Below are 26,751 nucleotides of genomic sequence, written 5' to 3' on the forward strand. Positions count from 1 at the left end.
GCATTGGACAGGGGTCAGCATGGGCACTCTGACCGGTCTGCAGCTACGCAGCCCCATATGCAGCAAGCTGTGATGCATTGTGTGTTCTGACACCTTTCTATTATATTTTTAATATTACCCCATCCTTATGCTTTTCACCAGGGAGGAAAAGCTCAGAAAGGTTTCTCATCTTTACATATAAGACAATGTACTGATTTACATGCATCAGATCAAAGTGACATTCAGATATTGTCCACACTCTCTTTCCTTGTCTCTGGAGTTAGTATCCTCATCTTTTCTGCCTTTAATATGTATTTATCACCTGTAGATATAATGTACCCTTCAAAAGCTTTAACCTTTTAAAGGTACACTATATGCACGTTTCTGTGTAAAAGATATGCACTAAAGACCACTCCAGCAACAAGGAACAGTGTAGTACTCTTTTTCCAAGACTGCATCCCTACTATATGAATTAAAATGGATGTTAATGTAAATATGTTTGTTTTCCGACGCAACGATTGGTTAGTTACCTCGCTTGTTGTGTCTGATTGGCTGAGAGAAAGGCGTCGGCTGATTGGCTGAGAGAAGTCCCTCAGCTGACTTCTAGGAAACAAACTTTTCAGCTGTTGCTTCACTTCGAGTTTCCCAAAAATACTCCAGCGAGCAGCGCGTGCACAAGCTGTAGCACGGGAAGCAGATGGATACACGTTAACTCTGACGTTAGTACACGATTAGTACTGCTGCTTTAGGAGTGTAACGGGAACATCTGTTGATCAGCTGAACCGGAATGGCCGCCTTAAGCAGTGTTAACCTGAAGACTTTGGAGGATTTGACGTTGGATTCGGGATACGGCGCGGGAGACTCGTACCACTCCCTCAGCCTCTCATCCTCCAAGTCCAACTCCCAGCTCACCTCAGCTGCTTACCGGGCAAACCGGTGCCGCCGCTCCGCCTCCACTAACAGCCGCAACGACAGCTGGGACTCCGTGAACACAGCACCGGAAGACCCGGAGGACATCTTCTCCAGATGCCCGCGATTGCCGGACCTGGAAGAATTCCCCTGGACGGACGACGAGGTGGACTGTGTGCTGCGTAAAGTCTCCGGAGAGCGCGAGCCCTCGCCCTCGCCTTTTACGCGCGACATTGTGCGCGCAGTGTCCAAGCTGCTGCGCCGGCCGCTGTTGCGCGTGGCGCGCGAGGCGCAGAGACTGAGCGTGCTGCGCTGCAGGTGCACGCGCTACGAGGTGCAGAGCGCCGCGCGGCTCGTGCTCAGCTGGCCGCTCGCCGACGCGTGCGTCTCGGCCGCTGCGCGCGCCATGTCCCTGTACAGCATGAGTGCAGGAGAACTGCTGCGCAGGAGCAAGTCATCGCGCTGCGGCCTCATCCTGTCCGTGGGTCGCTTCTTCCGCTGGATGGTGGACACTCGGGTGTCGGTGCGCGTCCATGAGCACGCGGCCATCTGCCTGGCCTCGTGCATGGAGACTCTCATGGAGGAGGTCGGTGCCAGGGTGCTGACAGCGTGTGAAGCGGGTCATTTCGGGGGTCCAGTGCCCACAGACGCCCTGGAAGCAGCAGTGAACGGCGACCCCGAGCTCTACGGGCTCCTGCAGAGCTATGAGCATCTGATCTGCGGGAAAAACGCCAATGGTGAGGGATAAAAGCGCAGTAAATAAACAGCCCATTGCAAAGTTTAACCTTTCAAGGCTTGTTTGCATTGAGTGTGAAGGCTGTTGGTGTTGCTTTACACATGCCATTCATTTGCGCTAGTGCAATGCAAATGAAAAAATTCCTCGGGTTTTCCTTTTTCCTCAAAAATGTTCATTTTAAAGTTACAGAACTCAACAAAAGCTTCATATGAAACAAGTGAAGGCTAAATGACTTAAATTTCTCTATGTATCAAACAGTTTATAGATATTAAAAATGTGACAGTTGACAGGTAAGTTATTTGAGGTTGAATTGTCAGGTAAGGACATTTCTCATATGTTCAAAAAGGGAAATATTTCACAAAATTTAGACTTAATGACTATTATTGTCAGCGGTTGGAGTTGTAGTTATATGTAAGTCATTAGAGCGGTCTTATTAGGAGTGTGTGATGGTATACACATCAGTTTCTGACTCCTGACTGTATATTTGTGAGTGATGGACTATTCTGACTGCTTGATGAACTCGAACTAGCACAGCACACAACAGCATGACCAACTGTCACTGTCATTGTCATCATTGTCACTGATGTGCTGAGAATGGTCCATCGAATAATATCCTGTCAATGGTGGTCTCTTTCCACTGACGGATGGGGTAGAGGGGGCTGACACAGTGAGTGTAGCAACAGATGGGCTACAGTCGGTAATCTTAAATCTTACATTCAAACATTCACTGAACAGGGAATGAGGACACAAAAGCCCATTGTTCTGCCCTGCGCTTCCTGTGCCAAGCTGTACACGGATGGCAAAGTAAGCAGAAAGCAGTGAGTGAAAGAGGCCAGAGTGCATCACACTGAAAAGCCATCACTCTGTTCTCTCTCTGCTCTGGTTTGAATCAGCATTTGGACTGGGTCTATGACAGGCTGGCCCTGCAGAACTGCTCTGCCTCACAGTGTTTTAAAAGAAAACATGATGCAGACCAGCTCAGGAGAGGGGGATAGGGGAGATATGTGTGTGGATGTGTTGCTGTTATAAAACATAGCGTGTGTAATAGAGTACATTGCTTCCTTTCCAAAGTTATTGCATTGGAAGTGAAAAGCATTAATAAGTGCTTCCAGGTCTGGGTGAATTGAATGTAGTTTTGATGACCGTCCAAAGAGAAATTTATGCCTAATCAAATCACACACACACTTGCTCTCAGTGTGATTGAGTATGACAGGTCGGTCGGGCAAAAATGTTCCCAGACATTGACTTCGTCATTCATTTTTTTCCACAGGTGAAGCTCAGTATCAATACTGTTTAATATCAAATGGGCACATGATATTTTGATTGCTTGAGAATCCATTAAAAAAAGACTCTGAGTCCATAGATGAGCGAGTACTTTAAAAAAAAAAAAAATGTCTTCACACACCTAATGTGTTAATCTTTCACGCATTGTGTTTTCACCATGCATTTGGACAAACTTATCAGTTGCTGGCATATGTTTGGTGTTGATTAGTGGCTGGGAGAGTGGAGCTACCACTACTTACGGAGAACAGATTGAGACATGCAGGCTCACGGCTGGCACACTCTCTTCCATACAAAAGCAGCTCTCTCGCACACTGAACAGGCCCACATCTGGAAGTCTTTAAGACCTAAGTGACCTCTTCGACTCCTGTAACAGAATGGCCCCATTTTCTAGTGTGTGAGATATTCTACAGTCTTGTTCATTCATTTCTTTTTAGTAGTCAATATCCATATGGCTTTTTGGCAACTCGTTTATTAAATTATTAAAGCAGTAAATGTCCATAATAACAAAGCAAGGTCAGAAAGATTGTCTGCTCTGTTATAGACTTATAGTTCTTACAGTTCCATGCACCATCTTTCCATTAATGACCTCCACCCTTTTTATCTGTAAACCTAGAGCTAATCCTGGCCAGTCTAGGTGCTGTTTCAGCAGTTTCAGTTTGGTGGCTTTGTGCTTTGAGTGTTTGAGAGCTAGAACCGCTTAGATCTTTTCTTTGCAGATTTACAGTATATGGCTTGGGTACATCTGTGAAATTATGATAGGTTTCAGCTGAAACTATATTAAACCCACCAAAACCTGGAAGCATATCAAATATGAATATAAAAACAAGGATTTCCCTCAAAATAGGAGGATCGACCAAGGGTGAGGCTTTACTAAGATATTTCTTAAAACCACTGAAAGCTAAGAACCATCTGTTTATCTCATTAGTCAGGTTTAATTTTTTCTTTACTACATAACATTCTAGATGTAAATCAGTTATATGCTACAGAGAGATGACTGGAAACTAATTGTGGAGTAAAACGGACAAAACCAGTGTCTCCACATTTAATTGTAGGAAGAGTTCATTAACAGTCATAACCGTGACAAGACCACACCAGAAACTCTAGAGTGCAGATGATATCAGCAATGTCAAGTGGAAACCCAGAGTGAGTAAGCATGCCCTGCGGCTAGGATCTAGTTGTTTTTCTCTGAACTAAGAGGAAGTTGTGATCCTCGTGAATAAACAGTGATTCTGAGAGCTTGACAGTAATGGTTGACCGGATATTTGCAAGAGACTGGGGAAAATTAAGGGTTACAGGTGAGGTCATTGGTCTGGCTGGCTCAGTGGTGGGAACCAGAGTTTGGTCAGAGTGTTAAGCCTTACAATCATCCCTGCTTAATTACCTTCATAAAGCATTCTGCCGACACAGCCCAGTTTCTTTGAGCTTCACTACAAACCAAAGGAATTGGAACATTTCCAAAGCCTGGGCAGTTAGGGACCAAATGTATGCATGTAGTATGGATTTTTTCTATGAAGACCATTTAAACTTGAGTGAGTGGCTCCTATAAAGCCCAAAATAATGTGTTTATTAAGCTCCAGTTATTTGGATTAGTGAGTATTTAGCAGCTACATAGGCTTGAACATTGTTTTGGTCAAATAAGCCATTGCTGCCATTATCATTATGCTCTGACTGTTTTCTAAAGCCATTGCGCAAGGCTTTGTACAAGGCTTTATTTGTACCCTGTACCAGCTGACCTAGGCAAATGTTGCAGACTGAGCAGGGTGAAGAAGAGGCAGTTCACAGTGACAGCTGGTCTTCCTGCCACTGACCTTCCTCACCTCTCAACACGCCGCCCAGGAAACAAATGCCACCTGGTCCAGAGAGGTGTGATAATTCCTAAATATAGGCTTAGAGCTAATAGAAGTGGCACTTCTTTCTGTTTATGCGTACACTAAACAGGAGTCTGTCACACTTTCATTGTAAGGTGTACCTCTGCACGTTTATATGGTAACTCAGCTGTTACGTGGATATTTTCATGCGTCCTTCATGACACCAGCGTTTTCTTGTCCCAATGAACTTTCTAGACTGACCTAAAGAGACATCTCTAAGCCCTGAGACTAATTTTGCATTAGTCACACCTCATGGTGTTCTCAAAGTTTTGGGGCCATGAAACCCTGCCAAAAAAAAAGATATATTATGATCACAGCACCGATTTATTTATTAATAAAATCCAATTATTCAAATACTAAGCATATAAGGCAAATGTACTGTACTATTTAGTTATTTATTGGTGCTATTAAAGTTTATTCCTGAACTTTCCTTACAAAGAACCTGAACCTGTGTCAGAAATGTAGATACACAAACTTTTTCCATCATATTTACACCATTGTTCCTAGTTTTATTAAAACCAAGTTTTGTTTTGGACCCATTTAATTCACTTGACCAGCCAATTAAGCTTATGACTATAATAACTAAAAATAAGTATTATAAACAAATTTGATAATAGTTGATGGTGATTTCCACCACTGTAGCCTAAGTCAAAGAAAAAAAAAAATTGATGACACTTTTATTACATGGCTCTAGTGCATGGGATATAGACTCTAGACCTGGGAATGTATTGCCCTGAAAAGTTTTAGTTTTTCTCTACTCTTTTCATCTGGAGCACTCGAGCAAAAAATTGACCACGTTATTTATCATGATGAGTTGTAGTGTCCATTGGAACGTCAAAAAAGGCTTTTCTCCTAAAGTGTAAATATCTTTGCGTCAAAAGAATCAGATTCAAATGTCTACAAACAGCTCATCAATAATAAAACAGGATATTAACAGTTCATTAATTCCATTCCTGACCTCCCAAAAATAATTCCATACTTTTGTGGCCTTTGGCTTTTATACCTTATTACTCATGAGTGCAAAGCCCAAACCACAGGTGCGTCATAAACATTGAAAGCCACCAACACCTTAGAATGTTTCATACAAGCAGTGAATCGCACACACGCCACTCTTTCTGAGCACTCATGTGGGAATAGCACTTAAGTGACTTCCTCTAGTTTTTAACAACTAATAAAAGTTAAACGAGGTGTTAATCAGCCAGTGATGGGAAACAGTACCACCCAGATGTGGGCTGAAATGTAGCCAAACCTTCTTTTTTTTTTAATCTCTGCCTCACCCTTGACAATTAATCATACAGCAAATTAAATCAGTTAGAAGGCAGCAAGTTTTTAAAGACCTACGATTAGTCCCTGCATTGTGAACGGTATTTGGGTTTGAACTTTGCCCCAAAGGGTGTGAGTAACAACAGGTGTGCCAGCAGGGTTGGTCCCTGAGCAAAATGAATAACCACCAAGTTAATTAATTGCAAACCTCAGGAACGTTTTTCCTTTTTCCCATAGATTAAATATCAGATTTTAGTAATAAATCTAAATATCAGCCTATAAATTTTTCCACATCAAAGTGTCTTTAATCTGGGACATATATCATATTCTATACTTGTCATATTTATTCTATACTTGTCATTTATTTAGTCACATTCATTTACGCCTCTGGGTTAACCCTGGAGAACTAATGACCAGATGTCATCTCTTTTTAACACTGTGCTTAGCAAGTGCCCAAGCTTTGATTAATATTTCAAACTGACACGCTTAATTACAGTGAGCCATCTCTCAGCAACAGCCCTGTTAGCTGGTGAAAGCGTGATAGATGGTGTTTGAGAAATTATATTATCATTAGGGAGAGATTCTGCTCTCTGCTTAACCCCAGACAAGGAAGGGTCTTCTTCTACTTCTCAGTCATGGCATATTAGGAAAAAATTGCCATTGAGATTGAAACTGTGGCCCTGTTGGAAAGTGGCTCACGTGTTTAGGGCTGGATAGACGAGGTAGATGTTGAATCTGAGGGAGTAATGCTAAGCTACTCCTGGTTTTTCCATCCCATTCTCGAGTGGAATTTAAAGGGAAGGAAGGTTTGGCTGTGGTGTTAAATACCTCTGCCAACTGGCAGACCGTGATTTTGGCCACACTCTGCTTTTTATCTTCTGCTGGAGCTGGAGAGTATAGGTGGCAATGAATTGAAGGGGTTAAAAAGGGGATATGTGCACTCTGATTTCCACATCTGGGTGACATTAACCCACAGTTTGTCCTTTTGTCAAGAGGTTTTAGAGAATAGCAGGATTAAAGATGGCTTTGGTCAGTTTGTGCATAATGGTGTGAGAACTTAAGTAAGGAATAAAACATGATGGGGCATGCTGTTATAGGAAAATAATCCATGACAGGGTGGTGTGATGAGGCCTGATGTGACATGTCAAGCTTTTTAACCATTTCTAGTTCCATTTAACATTGTGGTCCGTACATGAGATGGGTTAGTTCCTGTTATCATGTAAGTTATAGCAGCTATAAACAGCCTCATTTTTTCTATCTAAAACAAAGAAACCAAAAAAAAAACAAAAAAAAAAAACGCAGCGTTTCATGTTTTCAAGAAACTGGAAAGTACAAAGCCTTCTGTCTTGAGGACTTTCCTGTGGTGGAAAACTGTCATTTGAATTTTATAGATGGCACTATTGTGAGAGCTGCAGTTATTGGAAATTAATCAAAACCTTTGACCAATCAGGTTTAAGAATTCAACAGCACTGTGGTATTAGAAAATTAGAGCACCATTAATATTGAGGGTGTATTATACAAAAAAAAATACAGCTGAAGTTAAAATATACATGAGAGATGGTTTAATGGTTATGTGCATGGTTTTATCAGATATGTCAAGGCAGCTATTACTTTCCTAAGGAAAATCAAGCCATCTACTCATTTATTGCAGAAGAGGAATTTGAATCCTATCTTTTAACAACACTAATAAATTCCACTTATACTGTAGCGCCAATGTTCCAGCAGTTGAAGCATAAGGTTTTATTCCATGTTTAGGTATTTATATGTAGTGCAGGATGAAAGTAAAATAAAGAGAAGTGAGTGAAAAAATCTCAAGGCTTAAAGAAAACTGGAGCCTTTGCCCATGTTGGTTAAATTTGTAAGCCACTGCTACTCAAGAAAATCCACTAAACTCAGTTTAAAAAAAAAAAGAAACTTATCACCCAGTCATTTGGTTGATTCTCAGGAGAAATGTAGGCTTGCGTGAGTACACAGTCATTCAAACCCATCCAGGCTTGATTTCCCCTTGGTGTTTCAGGGTAAGCAAGCCAACCTACATGTAGATATTCACAGAACGCTCTAAAAACATCAGCATGTAACACAAGGGCTGATTGAGCCTACCTGTGCAGCACACTCACACCATTGTGCCCTGCTCAGAATGGCACTGTTGTACCACGATGTTACACTCTGACTGACTTACTGTTTTCACACCATGCTGCTTAAGAGAGGGAAATAGGTTAATCACTCATATTTAGGCAAATGAGGGTGGCTACATTTTGAGGTTTGAGTGGAGTTTCTTTCAGACATTGTTCTGTAAAGAGTAGGCTCTTTTACAAGACCTGAAATTCAAATAAAGCCCACACACAAACAATTGCTCTCATTGAAAATGGGTCAGACTGAATCTAAATCCAAATTACTGTTTGAATATTATTACAGTAGCGTACCTGCATCGAGAGGAATTGTGTTTAAAGCTGAGGCTTGAAGCGGCTTAATGATGTTCAGATGTTCGAGGGTTGTAGTTATAAAATATGGATTTTAGCTCTGCATTCAAGCCATAGTTCATACATCAAGAAAATATGTCTTCTGGGTAGCTGTTGTATCATATTTGTTATCAATGGTGGAAATTATGGGGAGAAATGATGTGAACTAAAACCAGTGTGCTCCTCCAACAATGTAAGTAAGCAGTGGAAGTACAGATTTTACTAGCTGAAATTGAAATGTGATGACATATTCCAGGATATGCATAAGTATTTTGGACTTTGCCAAGCTTTTCTCCAAGTTTTAATGGATATGTTTTAGAAAATGTAAAAAGAATAGCTTTGTTTCATTTCAAATGACAGTACAATAATGTTTTTTTTTTACATATTTAAGGAATGCATGGTAATATTGAAATTACAGTTATAGTCACAATTATGTTACATTGTAAATTATAACCCTATATTCCTTTAAGTATATGTAAATATTAACATAAGATTGAGTGTATCTACTGACTAACAGAAAACCAGTTAGTCTTTCAATAATTAAATAACAGTATGCAACCAAATAGACAGTATGTCATATCAGTGTGGTGTTTGTAATTTAATGCGCCACCAATAAAAATGATACCTGCTAATACCTAATCAACAAACAACAGCCAAGCTTCCCAATAATATTATAATTAACTGAAATAGCAAAAATCATGATCATGAAAAAAATGATTAATGTTGCAATCCCATATTTAAGTATCCTTAAGTATATTAAAGTGTTCGGGAGATGAGTTCTAACTGGAATTCAGTCTAACAGGTCAAAGTAATTGTGAAAATATGTGATTTGAGACATAAAGAAGAGTCTATTCAGTAGCTAGCTGATTTATTTAGCCAAGTAAATTTCTAATACTTGCTTTCATAATTGTATGTGTATTACACAACTGGCTTTAATGCCTCTCCCTGGCTCTGCCTAGTAGCTTTAGCCCAGATTTGACCCACTGCACTAATACATATTTCCCAGCCTCTCATCAGCGGTCTGTGTGATTTGTAGTTCTAAGTGAAACAGTCTGCCAAGTTCAACCTCAGTCCTCCTTATCCGTTCTCATAGTGGCAGCGCACATGCATTTCCCTTTCCCTCAATCCACTATATGACGAGACCAGACGTGTGTGCATGTGTCTCTGTGTGCACTTGGGTGTGTGTGTGTGGCTGTTTATGACGCACATGTCAGCCTCAGGGCTGCCAGTGTAGGAATGGCTGGTCATGGGAAAGGCGCTGGGTTGGCTGTGCTGGTGAAGGATGGGTGTGGATGGAGGGGTTTGGGTCTCCGGGTTTACCACGTGCCCAGCTGTACAACACACCCTGTGGCTCACAAAAACCCATCTGACCTTTGCAGAACCAGCATGTGTGTAGCCCGGGCTAGACGACTGCGTATGCGAGGTAGCTGTGCTGATTTGAGGCTGAATGTATTTATACTATATATTTAAAGTTGGGCTGTGAGCTAATGGCCATGATATGAAGCACATGTGAAATGAAGGCACTCTGGTGCACATTGTGGTCTCAGAATTAAAGTCAGCTTCGGTTTTCACTCATAAATGTATCCTAATGTTTAAAGCAAGCCAGTCAGATTTTATAGATTGTATTATATTTCAGAAATAGAGTTTTTTTCCCCCCTGTTTTTATTCTTCTGCTCTTCCTGTATTTCTGAGTGTACATTTATCATCAGACTGAAAAATTGCAATTCCCATCACTGAGTTTTATACAGGCCATATTTTAGCATCTGAGTTTGCATTATTGTACTGATTCACCAGTCAGCACATGCTGAACTAAGCATTTTCTGCTCACACTATATAGTCCTGCATAGATTTTACAGTTTGTTTGCGTTTATTGATTTGTCTCACTTCCTCCTAAGGAAATATTCTCAAAGAGTGCATCCATAAATGTGACCTAAATACAGTATATCAAATGGCTAGCATCTGAATAAAGGTGTTTTCATCATACCAACTTTGTGAATTACTTCAATGAATGACCGCACATGCCTGGATGAATGGTCAATCGTTTACTTTAATTTTGAAAACAAATCCATTCCTTTATCCCCTGTTTGATGCCTTTTTAATACCTACTGAACGAGAGTTCCCAGGGAAAGGGATGGGTTTTGAATCATGTGTAAAAGAAGAATCCCCAAAGCCTTCTATCTTACTTGGAGCTGAACATCATTTATAAATCGGAGGCCAAGCTTGAGCTCCTCTTATTGTTTTCATCAGAGTATGCTTTATATCCCCTGCAGCTTGTAAGAAAGAAAAGGTAGACGTGTATTCCAGAGGCAATCATCTGCCATTCAGTTCAGCCTCAGATTCATGACTTTATTAGAGCTCGAGTGGGAATCAGGAGAACTGTGGAGTTCTGGAGAGGAGCAGCAGATCTCCTTCATGGGAAAGGATTAAAAAACAGGAGGTTAAATAATTAAAGCCAGTTTGACTAAAGCCCTAAGCTGGTTTCACTGAAGTCAAACCGTTCCAGCCAAACCAGTTGTGTGCAGTTTATTCAGCAGTTTACTCTATAATGATCATCTGCACAAAAGAAACAATAACTGGATTTTACATGGAACATTAATTGATCCATTAGTTTAATTACTGTTAATTCATTTGTTCATCTTTTATAAACGGATCTGGAGCCTATCCAAGAAAAACACCCTTAGCCCTTTATATGATATTTGCACAGAAATCTGAGTTTCATTTATGACAACTAATTAACATAACAAAAAGACATAACATGTCATGTTTACTAAACACATCCATCTTCATTAATTTTGCTAACAATTTTATACAAAGCGGTGTATCAAGATCCACTTGAAGTGCCCAGGAGTGGCACTCTGGCAGTCCTGTGATTTGAATTCACAACCAATGATTAGCTTAAAACCTTAATGTATGAGATACAACTGCCCCAATAACTGTCGCTTTAAAGAGAAAGAAGAAAGGATGATGTGGGAGTGGGTTGCATTGTGTTCACATTCCCTGAGGGATCTTTGTAAAGAAAATTGCAGCTAGACTTCAAAGTTCTTTTTCTTCTTATCTCTAATAGAGGGAAAGGCTATGTGAGGTTGTGACTTATTACTCTAATGGCACACTGGCTCGCTCCACTAACCGGTAATAACTTCAGACCTAGAAAACTAGCGCTATCATTTTTGCACCATCGTGGAACTAAGGATAAAGCTTGACATGTTTGTTTTCGGGCATTGTACCAATGAATGCATGGTATTTGTTATAATGCCATCTTGGGCTGTGCCTTTTATGCCATTCCTATCTTGATAATTAGAAATAATTAGAATCACATAATTTGACCCTAAGTGTGGGTGTTCCTCTTTGCTAGCAGGTTTATTTCCATAGTGTTTTCTCATATCTGATTGTGGTTTTTGTGTGTAGGTGAGCTCTCACTGCCAGCCCACTTCAGCCCGTATGCTGAGGGTCATGGTCCAGGCTCAGAGGGCAGACAGGACACGTGTGTTCAGATGGAGGTGCGGACGCTGGAACAGGCTTTGCTGGCCACTTGTGTGGGAAGCATCTCAGAGCTCAGTGAGTATGACTTCCATAAACTACCTGAAATAAACGAACTTTATTTTGTCGGAAATAAAGACGACTCTTGGAGAAACTCCTACCGAGAATCCGTGTATAAAATCTTGGTGTTATTATGGATTCATATTCTACCATCAGTAGCTATGTTAAAGGCATACCTAAACCACTGTTTTATCAGAAATCAGAGGAAAATTTGGAGATTCTTATTCAAACATGACCTGTAGAAAGCCATCCATGTCTTTTTTCTTTTCAGCAATATGGACGATTATAATGGTTTCTTTACAGGCCTTTAAATAAAAAAAAAAAACTGCTCAGATTGTTATGGTTGGAATTTTAATAAAGAAACCAGAACACTGGTCCAATTCACAGATCCTTAGTTTATAAATCAGCAAATAACCTACTTAAATATTCTTGAAAAATAAAAATCTACAAGCAATTTTAGAATTGTTGGCACTTTTCATGAAAATGAGCAAATGTTTACGGTGCATAAGGGTAGTTTTCAATCAACCCAGACATTCAAAACCTCTTTATTATAGCCCTGATTATTTTTATTTGTTTTTAATTGTTGTGTGTTGTAATGCCTATGACCTTACCTCATTTTTTTTAGATAACATACTATTATTTAAAAAAGAAGTTCTTATGAGAATGATGTTTGTTAGAGGAAAGATACACTATATATCCAAAAGTATGTGGACACCTCAGTATTGAATTGTTCCCCCCTGAGTTGTTCCCCATTGCTGCTGTAATAGCCTCCATTCTTCAGGGAAGGCTTTCCACTAGATTTTGGAATGTGGCTGTGTGTAGTTGCCCATTCAGCCAAGAAAGCGCAAGAGGTAGGGCACGGATATTTCGCGAGAAGTCCTGGTCATTCCAGTTCATCCCAAAGGTGTTCAGTGGGGTTGAGGTCCGGGCTCTGTGCAGGCCACTCGAGTTCTTTCACACCAGCCTCTGCAAACCGTGTCTTCATGGAGCTCGCTTTGTGCACAGGGGCATTGTCATGCTGGATCAGGTTTGGGCCTCTTAGTTCCAGTGAAAGGAAATCTTAATGCTATAGCATACAAAGACATTCTAGACAATTGTGTGCTTCCAACTTTGTGGCAGCAGTTTGGGAAAGGCCCACATATGGGTGTAATAGTCATGTGTCCACATACTTTTGTTCCTATAGTGTATGTAGATGTGCATACTATTTACTTTATACAATAATTTTCTTGAAGCGTGCCAATAATTCTGGAGTTCACTTCTTTTAGATGAACAGGGATGGGCCAGCTAGTAGTACTGACAATACTACTATATGACAATCTAATAATTGCTACGTTTACATGCACATCAAATTCCATTTAAGGTCTAAATTAAGGTTGCAGCCATATTCCAAATACGATGTTTATATGCGTACAGACAACTGAATGTTCCTGTATATGTGGTTGATGTAAATATGCCTGAGTTGCCATTCCTAAATACTTAGCCTACAGCTAAGCATCTGTTAGCACCCACAATTCCTTGCAGACTGAGTGGAACTACGTGGAACAAATTTCCGATTACAAAAGGCATATTCCAGGTGTGGGAATCGGAATTTGGGGAATCAGAATATTGTCTTAATCTGAATTGTGATATCGGATTGCGACATTTACATGACTCAATACTAATTAAAATATTGCCAAATTCTGATTTATATCAGAATATTGATGTGCATGTAAACGTAGCCAAAGTCTATATTAATGCTTAAAGTCAATTATCAGTGTACTTTTAATGTGATGCTCGTTACAGCAAACCTTTTCATATAGTGAAGAATGATGCAGTTTTATATGAGAAATATGAGTTGACAAAATGTAAATATATCAGTAATTCCCTTTTCTATCTCTCTGTTTCAGTCACTGTAGAAGTATTTGCATATTTCTGATTGTTTCTTAAAGGAGAGCATTAAGCAATGCTGAAAGCATTCGAGGAGAAAACTTTTTTAGTTTTGGTGTTTATTTACGTTCATCATGTGCTGTTTATTGCCATGTTAACTGCTTTTTTTTAGAATCATCCTGAAAAAGAGTTTCTTTGTGTTATTCACATTGTTGCTCATGCTTGACTTGCTCTCCTCTAAAACATGTGGCTGTGCTGCTGGCCGTGTGTTTATTTTCCAGCCCACAGCTCAGGGTGAGGGCAGCATGTGCTCCTGGCCGCTGCTTGGTCCAGCCCTCAGGCGATCTGAAACACTCCGTCAGTTGTGCTCCTGCCACAAGAGCATCTTCTGTTTGGTCCCGAGGAGGGAAAAGTACCCTCTTTGTGCCTTGTTTGCGACAAACCTGCAAAATAACACCACACCCAATGCCCATGAGAGCTGAAAAGCGGGTCTTTGTGGTAGATCTATCAGAGATCATTCATCCGTGTTCGTTTTGATATGGTAATTAAGGAGTAAGTGCAGAGCGGCACAGTTAGCCTCAAGGCAGATGGGTTTCCAGTTATAGAGCACCACTTTTTTAAAGCCTGGCCAAAATTTGGCCTCTCAAACACTGCACAAACCTGGAACTCAATCCCTATAAAGACAATATCAGCCCCTGTTTATTAGATCAGTGTCACGCTCCTGTGGCATGCTTCCTCTATTCAGTGTGATGTTTTCTCCGTGTGGCCACTGCTCTTTCTCCAGGCTCCTGATTTTTTTAATGATGAACCCAGATGATAAAGAGAGGATATCAGGCTTCCTCTGTTTATCTTTTGCTCATCCTCCTTATGGGAATAACATGAGCCTGGATTTCTACACAAACAAAGCTGGCAGTATTGATTAATGTTTCCACAGTGTGTTTTAAAGCCTGCACTACATATTTGGTCACATTTCCACCTCTGCCATGAGTCAATGGGAGACACTGTACTGGATTGTGTATTTGTAATGCTTTTAGAATATAAAGGTGCAGAAATTGTGTATATGCTGATATTATTTGATGAAAGAGAAATCAGTGAGCTGCTTTTAGTATTATATCAGTAAAACATCTTAATGGTATGGATGTAAAGGTCTGATATTTTATTAGATCTCATGCTTATATGCACAGGTAGGTGGCATTGACAACGTAGATAGATATTCTATAGATGGGGGCTTTGTTTCTATAATGTTCATATCAGATTTGATCCATGGATTGGAATTTATGTTTAAAGAGCTCACCAGTAGAATGCTGGAAACACATTCTGCAAGACTGTTTCGATTTTTTCCCCCTCACAGTGAGGAGTTGCTTCTGAGTCAATATTGGCCCCTTTCTTTTAAACCAGGATGCCAGATTTAACCTGATTTACATAGAGACATCTTTTTGTACAATTTTAGCAACAACAATAATAAAAAAAAATAAAAGCCATGACTAATTACTTGGTCTTCAGTGCTGTTCCACCACATAGGGACTTTTAAGGTCTTTCTTTACACTCTGAGAAAAATGTTCCTCAAATATTCTAGCTCTCCTGGATTTCTAAAAGGACCTTTCTGTGAAATGGAAATCCCTGGAGAACATCCTTGAGAGACAGACCAAAAAAACCCTTAAGCGTGTAGGTGGAGTCATTCACAAGCGTGTTTTTTATGCGACTGTGAAAGATTTCAAAGCTTTTTAAATGTCTGTTTTATAAATCGTTTGTAGGAACGTTTAAAACATAGCCATATATATGTTTAGGGTCCTTTTTTGCGCACTTACTAATCCCCAAAAGAGATTTTTATTTTCATGTGTTAGGGTCAGAGCACAGCACATCTGGAGAAGCTGCTCACAAGCACACATTTGGTAAACAGCCTTCTGTTTTGATTTTCTCAGGTGACCTGGTATCCCGTGCCATGCGCCACATGCAGCGTCTGCTCTCAGGGGGATGCGTCCTCAGTCCTGGCCGTCCCAGCCATAAGCAGCAGCTCTCCTGGTCTCCCGATGCCTTGCACACTCTCTACTATTTCCTGCGCAGTCCGCAGATGGAGTCTATGGAGAATCCGAACTTAGAGCCACCCAGGATGGCACTGAGCAAAGAGAGGTGAGTTACAGTACAGAAAGTAACCTGAAGAGCAGGTTAACACTTCTTTTGCTTACCAGTGAATGAATGAATGTGCTACTCGTATGTACATGTTTTCCAGTCGATTTCTTCATGGAATTAGATCTGCCAGTGAAATAGTTTTGTTTTTAAAATTTTCCACGGGCTTTTTTTAGTGTATATATAATTGTTTTTATAGGGATTCCATTCCTGTGAGGATATCGTAATGGGAATTCATGTATCAGGGAAATGTATCTTTTCGTGTCACAGAATGAGCATGTGGAAATGTCTGCGTTTATTCTTGCTGGTGAACGCCAATGACTTTAGCAGGTGTAATCGCTTATATTGAGTTTCAGTACAGTGCAGTAAACACAGTAGCTGCTGTGCTGGCTGGCTTTAGGAGGAAAGAAACTGTAGATCTTCAATGAAATGCAAAATCAACACGCTGATTCACAGTTTTTTGACAATCACGTCACTTTGGCTCATGTCACAAGTTATTTAGCAGCATGTGAGCTCCACAAGAGGCGTGCTGCTACACTTGTCTGTGGTTAAATTAACACACCGGGGAGCATGGTTACTCTATAAGGGATGCAGAGAGCTAAAGTAATACAAGAATCTGTTCTTCATATAGGCCGTTCCCTTTACTCCCCCCTCTGATGGAGTGGATGCGTGTTGCGATGGTTCACTCTGAGCATCGGCGGAGTCTCTTAGTGGACAGTGATGACGTGAGACAGACAGCCAGGCTGCTCCTGCCCGGACTGGACTGTGAACCCAGACAGCTTAAGTATGAAAAATTCTTCATGGTCTTATAAATATTGTCTTTCCCATCATATAAATAACCACGTGTCATTTGGTCTGTCTTTCTTTCTTAGGCCAGAGTGCTGTTTCAGCTCCTTTAAGCGTTTGGACTCGAAGTCTGCATTAGACAAGTTCAACCTGGACCTGGGTTTCCGCATGCTCAACTGCGGACGCACAGATCTGATTGGTCAGGCCATCCAGCTGCTAGGTCCTGATGGAGTAGATACTATGGATGATCAGGTTGGAAGTATTTCTATATGAATAACAAACCTTCCACTCCCCTGCCAAACAACCCCTTTTCATTCTGAACTTAATGTCCAGGATCCTGAAAAATGTAAACAGAAACCAGCCAGATCCACTGCATGACAATATCATGATTTCTTTTTCTAAAATATCTTTGGAATTATATGATCATTACGGGTCTAGAAGCAGGTTTTAACTTTGCAACCTGAACTCTTAATGAAATAATCGGGCTTAGTTGCCAAAATATAGGTATACAACCTAAATAATAATTTAAAGTCAAATACAGCTAATTTAAATTGCTCCATAGTATTAAGAGAAGCTCCAACAATGTCAATAAGTTTAAAAAATTCTTATACATTATTATTATAAAGTAATGTACTTGTGAACATGCCGATCATAGCCATCACAGTTTTTGTCCTGTTGGAAATTTGCACTTTTGGGGGAAAGTGTAAATCTAGAACCCTAAAGGTTCTATCTAGAATCTAACAACATTTTTCCCTTTCAGAGATGGTTTCAAGTAGAACCTCTTTAGGAAGCTACAAGCTCTTCAGGATGCAGGAATAAATTTAGTTACCCTGTCTGTGTGTCTGTGTGTGTCTGTGTGTGTCTGTGTGTGTCTGTGTGATTTTAGGGCATGACTCCTCTGATGTATGCCTGCTCAGCAGGAGATGAAGCTCTGGTCCACATGCTCATTCATGCAGGCGCTAATCTGGATATAGGGGTAAACAATGGACATTGTCACAAAGCATTTTTTTCAGGAATAAATACATTCAGGATATAAATTGTTAATGTATGAATTTATCCCTAATGAGCATCCACATGATTATTCATAAGAACAGTATAGTGTTAATATTGCCTTATCTAGCAATAGTGATTCTTTTTGCCCTTCACTGCAGGTTCCTAGCTGCTCGCCTAAACACCCATCTGTTCACCCAGACAGCCGCCACTGGGTGGCACTAACCTTCGCTGTGCTGTACGGACATTTATCAGTGGTACAGGTGAGCTGTAAATCCTTATACATTCAATATATACTGTAACTATAGCTTTGCAGTGCATTTGTACTATATAATTTGTACTATATTTAGTGAAAGAAAACTGAAAGCAGAGTATTCTAATATTTATCATGTTAAATATGAATTCTTAACTGTTTCAGCTGCTGTTGGATATGGGGGCTGATGTGGAGGGCCGTGCTCATAAGAGCGGCCACCAGGGCTCAGCAGAGACACCGCTCCAGCTGGCATCTGCTGCAGGTACGAATTGTACAGAGAGGAATAACGAGCACTGAAACTTAGATAACAACTTGGTTTTATATGGAAATGTGACACAGCACTTCAACAAAGTCTCAATACAATGTTTTTTTTTTTTTCTGGATATGTTTAGGGAACTATGAGATGGTCAGCCTGCTCTTGTCCCGTGGTGCTGACCCCATGTTTCGAGTGCACGGCGGGAGTTCTCTCACATCACTGTATGAGGATATGAACTGCTTCAGTCAAGCTGCAGCACATGGACACAGGTAGAGTAACAATATAGTATTTGGAGTTCAAGCTTACCTTGCATTCACCCATTCACACTAGCAAATGGTATGCCATGCAAAAGTCTGCTTTTTCTCATGCTGTTCTCTGCTTTAGGAATGTGCTGAGGAAGTTACTGAGCCAGCCCCAGCGGCTGCAGGAGGATGTGCTTTCTCTGGAGGAGATTCTGGCTGAAGGTGTGGAAGAGGTACAGAGACCAGAGCATCATTCTATATCCACGCACAGTGCAGGGGTAGTCCCACCGCTGACCAAGGCCCGAATCCGAGCCCTGCAGGAGGCCAGCCTACACAGCGCAGAGCACGGCTACCTGGATGTCACCATGGAGCTCAGAGCGCTTGGTATGGCCTGAAGCAGAAACTGTCTACATACAGATGGTCAGAAAGACAGACAGACAGATAGGCAGACGATCAGATGGGTAGACAGCAAGGCAGACAGTTGGGTAGAGAGGTAGACAGAGACAAGTAGACTGGTAGACATATAGGCAGGTAGACAGACTGGTAGTCAGACAGGTGGACTTATAGATAGATGGGTAGTCAGGCAGACAGACAGGTAGACAGACTAGTAGTCAGACAGGTGGATGAATAGACAGGTGGGTAGACAGGGCAGATAGATGGGTAGTCAGGCAGACAGACAGGTAGACAGACTGGTAGTCAGACAGGTGGATGAATAGACAGATGAGTAGACAGGGCAGATAGATGGGTAGTCAGGCAGACAGACAGGTGGCCAGACTGGTAGTCAGACAGGTGGATGAATAGACAGGTGCGTAGACAAGGCAGATAGATGGGTAGTCAGGCAGACAGACATGTAGACAGACATGTAGACAGACATGTAGACAGACATGTAGACAGACATGTAGACAGACAGGTAGACAGACTGGTCGTCAGACAGTTGGACATATAGACAGATAGGTAGACAGGGAAGACTGATGGGTAGTCAGACAGAAAGACAGGTAGACAGGCAGACAGAGAGGTAGAGATAAACAGTCATTACAGTAGTTAGGCATGCAGACAAATAATGAATATGGATAGACAGACAAACATACAGAAATGTAAACAAATAGATGAGTGGAATGACAAATGGATAGATTAGACAGGCAAATGGATAGATGAATAGATAAGCAGATGGACAAACATAAAAACAAACAGATGGACATGCAGATAAGCAGAATTACAAACAGATTGTTGAGAGTAAAAAGGTTAACAATACAAGACTCCTTGTAAACCTGTCCAATACATAGCACAGACACGTAATTTAAAATTATTTTCATCTGCTTTCAGACCTTTTTAGTCTGTAGTTTTGACATGTATTGTGTGTGTGTGTGTGTGTGTGTGTGTGTGTGTGTGTGTGTGTTGCAGGTGTACCATGGAGGCTACATGTGTGGCTGGAGTCTCTGCACACAGCACAGCTTCAGTCCAGAACTGAGTTAACTCTCTCCCTCCTAAACGACTTCAGCTCTCTGTGGGAGGAGAAACACTGTGACGAGCTGATCTCTGATGGCCTTCCACTGCTCTTCTCCATCATCACAACCACCAAGGTAAACAAATCGAACAAAGAGGCAAGCCTTCCAGACACAGATTAAGTCTGTTTGTGAAATAAATCACACTGCCAGTAGAAAGGTTTTTGGTGTTTGTAATAATGGACTTTTCCAGTGTTAGCTGTAATCTTAGAAGCGTCTGTTTTTCCCTCCAGAATAAAGAGATCCGTGAGAAGCTGGGATCTGTGTTTAGCCACTGCTTCGGCTCTGCTCCTCTGCCTCCTATTCCAGAACTGAGGAACACATCAGCAGCTCAGCTAGGTAAGACACTTTACGTCTTACTCACAGTTTTACGAGCAAGCTCCAGCCTATCCTGTATAAACTGTGATCCAACACCATGTAATGACATTTGCATTTAAGACATTAAGTCAGTACTGTGCAAAAGTCTTAGGCACCCTATTTTTTTTTAGTACAAACTTTGTTTTAGATTTTTATTTTATGACTTCTACATTATTGATTCAGTACAAAAACATTTTAGATTTCCAAACATTAGTTTTCCAGCACAAATTTAAATGTTACAGAAAAACATGTGTATGTCAGTAAAGAAAGCAGCATATTACATAAGAGACACTTTTCAGACAAAAAAAACAGAATGAAGGCTGCTGGGTTTTGCTGCAAAAATAAGAAGCAAGTGTGACAGTCAAAGTCTCCAGAAGAACTGTGGCTGGTTCTGCAAGATGCTCAGTAACACTTACAGCTCATTTCCTTATAAAACTGCACAAATCGTACCTGAGACTACTATTTTTTTTTTTTAAAGCGAAGGATCGTCTCACCAAATATTGACTTTGTTTCATTTATTACTGTTTACTGCCCTTTATAGTATTTTTTTAATGTATAAACATTAAATTTTATTATTTTGGAAGGCATCTTTGCTATGCTCCTTGTTATAGGAAAATAAATCAATGATTGTGTGATAGGATACAACCTATTTTACTCCTCTTATACCGTAACAATTTGCCAATGAATAAGTTTTTTTAATTAATCAAGAAATGACACACTGAACTTTTTATCAGTTTATAGTTACATTTAATGATGTGTAACTTCCCTGAAACAATTTAGTTCCTGTTATCACTTGCGGTATAGCAACTATGACAGTCATTCCCTCACCAGCCTTACTTTTTTTTCTCTCTCATGAAGTTACTTAGACCAAAAAAACCCACAGCTTGTAATGTTACCAAGAAACCACAAACCCTCCATGCTGAAAACTTTACCTCTGACTGCTCCATATTAACCCCTATTTCCCAAAACGTAGCTCTCATTAATCATATTAATGCACATTTCACAAAAATTAATTCCCCAAAAGTATAAAATATGAAGGATTAGAATAGTTTAGATTATTTCCCATTGGCAAATATCATAAATCTCATGCATGTCTTACTGACTAACAGACATCCATTTCCTGAATAACTCTGAGATGTCAGATGTGACGTTCCTGGTGGAAGGCAGGCCATTCTACGCACACCGCGTGCTCCTCATGTCTGCATCACAGAGGTTGGATACTAAAACAAGCTCAGCTTTACATCCTGTACCAATGCATGCTAGTGATAATGTTATTATATACTCAAACATCTGCTCCTTGTGTCCTAACTAAGGTTCAAAGATTTGCTCAGCATTAATGAATCAAATGGCACAGATCATATCATCGAGATCACGGACATCAAGCACAGCACTTTTCAGGTAAAACAACAAGCAGAAAGCAACGACAGTGAAATAAACAGTGTTAAATGAATAATTCTTTGTTTACTAAAAGCATAAAATTGGTATTTCAGATGCTGATGTCTCACCTGTATGGTGGAGGAGCAGAGAACTCCGATGCAACCATCTCTGATATGTTAGAGGTGAGAGAACATTCAAATAAATCTATTGATCAGTCCTGCCTATGGAACACTGAAGACTCAGCATATGAATCACTGATTTTATTAAATAATTATATACCACAGCATTGTTGAATTGCTTGATTCTGATTGGCCACATGGTGTTGATTAATTTTCTACAACAGCAGCTCGGACAGTAGTTCCAGCTGCAGGGTTTATATTAATACGCTCATTCTAATAGGTTATTGTTTCTATAGTACCAGCTCATTCACGAGGACCTGAAGACGCTCCACATAAACAGATTTAAAAATGTATAATTGTTGATGGTTAAATATATTTAGCATTTTTGGAAGGAGTCTCCAGTGTCAGTGGTTTGTAACAGTCAGAGGTAAAGCTGAGATGGGGAAGTTTTCAGGATGGAGGGCTTTGCACTTTACAATTCTTAGTAATATGACAAGCTGCAGTTTTGTATCTTAATAGTGTGGAATATGAAAAAAAGAGGTTGGTGAGGGAACGACTGTTTATCAATGCAAGAGATAACAGGAACTAACTTGTTTTGTGGATGCGCCACAACATTAAATGCAAGTATAAATGGATAAAAAGTACAACATGCCATTCTTTAATAAATCAAAAAAAAATTTTTAGTAAATTGGTGTGGTATGAGAGAAATAAAACACTTCAGAATGTGCTGTTATTGGAAAATAATGAACTTTGGGGGTGGAGACAGTAACTCTGTTTCATATCAGGCCACATCACACCACCATGTCATTGATTATTATTATTATTTATTAAGTAATAGTGGTTTTGGACACACTTTGTACAAAAAAGTATTGCCCAATCCCCAAAACAAATTCATTTTCATTAACTTCAAGTAAGTCTCTAGTGTTTTGTACAGTACTGTGCAAAAGTATTAGGCACCCTATTTTTTTTAAGTACAAACTTTGTTATAGATTTTTATTTTATGACTTCTACATTATTGATTCAGTACAAAAACATTTTAAATATTTTCCAAACATTAGATTTCCAGCACAAAATTAAATGTTACAGGAAAATGTGTGTATGTCAGTAAAGAAAGCAACTTATTACATAAGAGACACTTTTCAGACAAAAATAAGAAATAAGAAGCAAGTGTGACAGTCAAAGTCTCCAGAAGAACTGTGGCCGTTTCTGCAAGATGCTCAGTAACACTTACAGCTCATTTCCTTATAAAACTGCACTAATTGTACCTGAGGCTACTATTTTTTTAAGCAAAGTGTCATCATACCAAATACGGACTTTAATTTATTACTGTTCACTGCTTTTTACAGTATTTTTTTATTATATAACATTTAATTTCATTATTTCTGAAGGCATCTTTGCTCTACAGCATTTCTTTGCATGTGCCTAAGACTTTTGCACAGTACTGTATGTGTGTGTTTTGTAACGTGATCTCTATCCACTGCATCTGTAGCATATGTGTGATTACCATAGCTGAGAATTTTGGTACATTTTCCTGTTCTGAGAAAAGAACTCACTTTAACGGTAGCCTGAGGGCAGTTGTTGAACTTTGCTGTGATAATGTAATGTAAATTCAAAATTCCAACCATCAGTCTAACAATAAATGTCTCAGGATGACACAGATATGAAATAATGTCCTTGTAGTTGTATCAAGGGTTTGTGGTACCTATGAATAATTAGACCCACACAGCTAGACTGGTAACACATAATCTGAAATTATTAACTCTGAAAAAAGAGTTAGTCCCATCTTAGAAAGAACAAATAATACACATTTAGAGCTTTAATTAAAAATAGCATTGATGGAAGACTCCACAAAATATTAATTTTGCATAAATGTTTATAGGCTGCACACAAAACTGGCCCTATCCTGCTTATATTGGCAGCCATTTTTCAGCTCACATCACTCAAATTGCTGTATGATCTTCACTTGTGTGTGTTCCTATCTTTAGTTTACTGTTTGCCATCTTTTCAATGGTAGATCTCAAGCTAATCTGATATCCACACAAGCTAGCTACAGAACATACCACTCAAAATTCACAGTTCAGATGACTCAATCTAAAATACTGTGTAGAAAATGCATGCATGTAATGCATCACTGTCTACTAGTGTCAAAATGACCAATGTTTTTCTCTTAAAAATGACTTGATGTATCAAAACAGAACCGCAAAAAAAAAGGGTAAATTGAACAGTTTGAGACTGTAGCAGTAAAACAAGTAGAAATAAATATGTAGAGCAAAAAATAAAAAAAAACACTGATGTTTCACAGGAAAAGGAAAAAAAACATGGCAACATCCCTCTCTTCTACTGGTAGCCGCCAAATTGCATCACTTCTCATTATCAGGAAGTTAATTTTAAGCTAAACTTAATGTTGTCTCACCTACTTTACATTCTGCCTTATTACTACACTTGAGTTTTGAATGATCAGGTTTTCTCTTCTTTTCTCAGTAAAGGAAATTCTTTTCAGTGCTAATCACACACAGTTAGAGATGCAGTAGTGATTACGTTGGAGTATTCGTTTAATCTCTGTATGGGTTAGTTCATCTCAAGCTCATGAGCGTCCGTTTCATTTCCAGCTCCTGCCAGTGGCCGACTCCTTCCAGCTCAGTGCTCTGAAGAGGGTGTGTGAGAGACACTGCGCTGAGCGGATGACCGTCCAAAACGCCGTGTCCATCTACCGTGCAGCCGTGGTGAGAACACTTATCTCAAGCTACATCTGCAAAATAAAACTCAGTTTGTTTCTTCATCCAAACTGGTTTTAACATTTTTCTGGCATTACATTAAGTGAATCAACTGCACTGTAAAAAAATTTACCGTAGATTTTACAGTAATACAACCTGGCTTGCCAATAAAGTACTGCGAAATTTACAATAAACAACTGTAATAGCTTACAAGGTATAAAACAACACATAACCCAGTGGATTTGCTCATTTGGTTGATGCAGGATGCAACTGAGCTGAAGTTTCTTGCTCAAGGACCCAATCAAGGCAGTTTGGTGGTGCTGGGATTTGAACACATGACCTTCTTATCTGTGACTCGAAATCTTAGCCACTGAGCCACCACAATTACCTCCACTAGCTTGCATTGATTAAATGAAGTCTTTACAGGAGTTAATTCAGTAGTAGAAGTAGCTGAATCAGCACAAGCTTAACTTTCAGCTCCACTGTATACTGCATCAGGCAAATGAGCAAGTGTACCGGGTTATGTGTTATTTTATACAACATTAAGTTATTACAGTACTTTTAATCTAAATGTTTTACAGTTGTTTACTGTACATTTTATAGTACTTTACTGGCAACCCAGTCAATTCTGTAAAATTGACACAATTGTTCACAGAGCGGTTAACACTAATGATATTCTCCCTTGGCATTTGTTGTTTCTCTGTAACAGGCGTGTGATGCAGTCGAGCTGGCTGCCTCCTGCCAAAACTTCTTCCTGCAGAATATGCCCGTCATGCTGCAGAGACGAGACTTTGAAGAGCTGCTGCTGGGACCCGAGTGCAGTGAAGCTCTGGAGGACCTGCAGGAAGCGCTTATCTCTAGGCTTCGCTCACTCTGCAGCTCAAGAACAGGGTGAAGGGAATGGGATAATCTGATAGTAAGGTCTGGAACATGGACAGTCAGGCTTTCAGCTCGCTCTCATTGCCTGTTGGAGCTGAATCTATCAACTGGCTAGAGGTGCATTTTGGACGTTAAACTCATATATACAATAGATTTTGGAAAATGGATGTTCAAGCACTGCAGGACAGAGTATTAAGAGTGTTAATTTATGCAATTAAAAACCTTTCTACAAAATGGCACACATACAGTATCCATACAGCAAGAAAGCAGATGCCATACAATAGTGCCCTCTAGTGGACAAAATGTGAATCAAATACTTGTGTTTAAAATACAGGGTGTCCGAAAAGTCAGAAACCAAGGAGCATAAAACTACATATACTTAAATTTGTATTTATTATTAACAGTATATACTCTACATGTTCACCTTTACACTCTATGCATTTTCTCAACATATTCTCATTGGTTCCTGACTTTTCAGACACCCTGTAGTGTAACCTGTACATAGCTTTGTATACATAACATTTTATACTGTAAATATATGTATTACGCAAGTGCTACGCTGGTACTTTTGGACCATTTGTAAAGACTAATTTATTGTATGTATTATTTTTTCTACTTCTATGCTTTGTTTTTTTTTTTAATTATTATTATTATTAACATGTTATTACAAATACATTGGCAGGGGTACAGTCTTAGAAAAAAAGTTCTAGCACCTTCTTTGGTTTGTCCCTATGGGAGTTTTATGTAGAGCGTGAAGTCTAGAGGCATTCTCTTTCAGAAAAGGTTCCAAAGCGGGGTCCCTTTTGAAAGCTAGAACCAGTCAGCATCCGAAGAACTCTTGAGGAACCTTTTTTTTTTTTTTTTTTTTTTTTTTAAGAGTGTAGTCCAGCATTTAACCCCTTCATATGTCATTTTGTTATTCATGTATTCTTCTTATTATGTCTTATTATACTGTAACTACAGTGATGCTATTAGGAAATATTTGCCATTACAGCAGTAGGGAATGTAAATCTGGACTGACAAGCAAGTTATAGGTGTTTAAAGGGTTACATTTCTGAGCTATGACTGGAAGGGTGTTGGTTTCAGTCCCAGGACTGCCACCGTTAGGCTTAGCTTCAGGCTTGGAAAGTATCCTGCCTCACATTAATCTCATTGAATAAAAGCATCTGCCAAATGTAATTCAAAAGCATTTCAATAAACAAATTTTCACATCCCAGCTCATCTATACGTTCATGACTGATGCACAAA

The 26,751-nt window shown here is 39.8% G+C and overlaps 1 protein-coding gene across 1 annotated transcript; it reads left to right on the plus strand.

Moving 5' to 3' along the window:
- Positions 1-573: 573 nt before the first annotated feature.
- On the plus strand, positions 574-26,725 carry abtb2a (ankyrin repeat and BTB (POZ) domain containing 2a). Its single transcript, XM_026937433.3, has 17 exons — positions 574-1,625; positions 11,904-12,053; positions 15,824-16,031; positions 16,660-16,812; positions 16,901-17,066; positions 17,701-17,790; positions 17,966-18,067; positions 18,223-18,319; positions 18,450-18,582; positions 18,698-18,939; positions 19,957-20,135; positions 20,291-20,396; positions 21,524-21,626; positions 21,728-21,812; positions 21,905-21,973; positions 24,520-24,633; positions 25,334-26,725. The coding sequence occupies exons 1-17, from the start codon at positions 767-769 to the stop codon at positions 25,517-25,519; spliced, it is 3,042 nt and encodes a 1,013-aa protein (XP_026793234.3). The 5' UTR covers positions 574-766; the 3' UTR covers positions 25,520-26,725.
- Positions 26,726-26,751: the final 26 nt, after the last annotated feature.

This window comes from Pangasianodon hypophthalmus, chromosome 25, assembly GCF_027358585.1.
Source record: "Pangasianodon hypophthalmus isolate fPanHyp1 chromosome 25, fPanHyp1.pri, whole genome shotgun sequence".
Lineage (NCBI taxonomy): Eukaryota > Metazoa > Chordata > Actinopteri > Siluriformes > Pangasiidae > Pangasianodon > Pangasianodon hypophthalmus.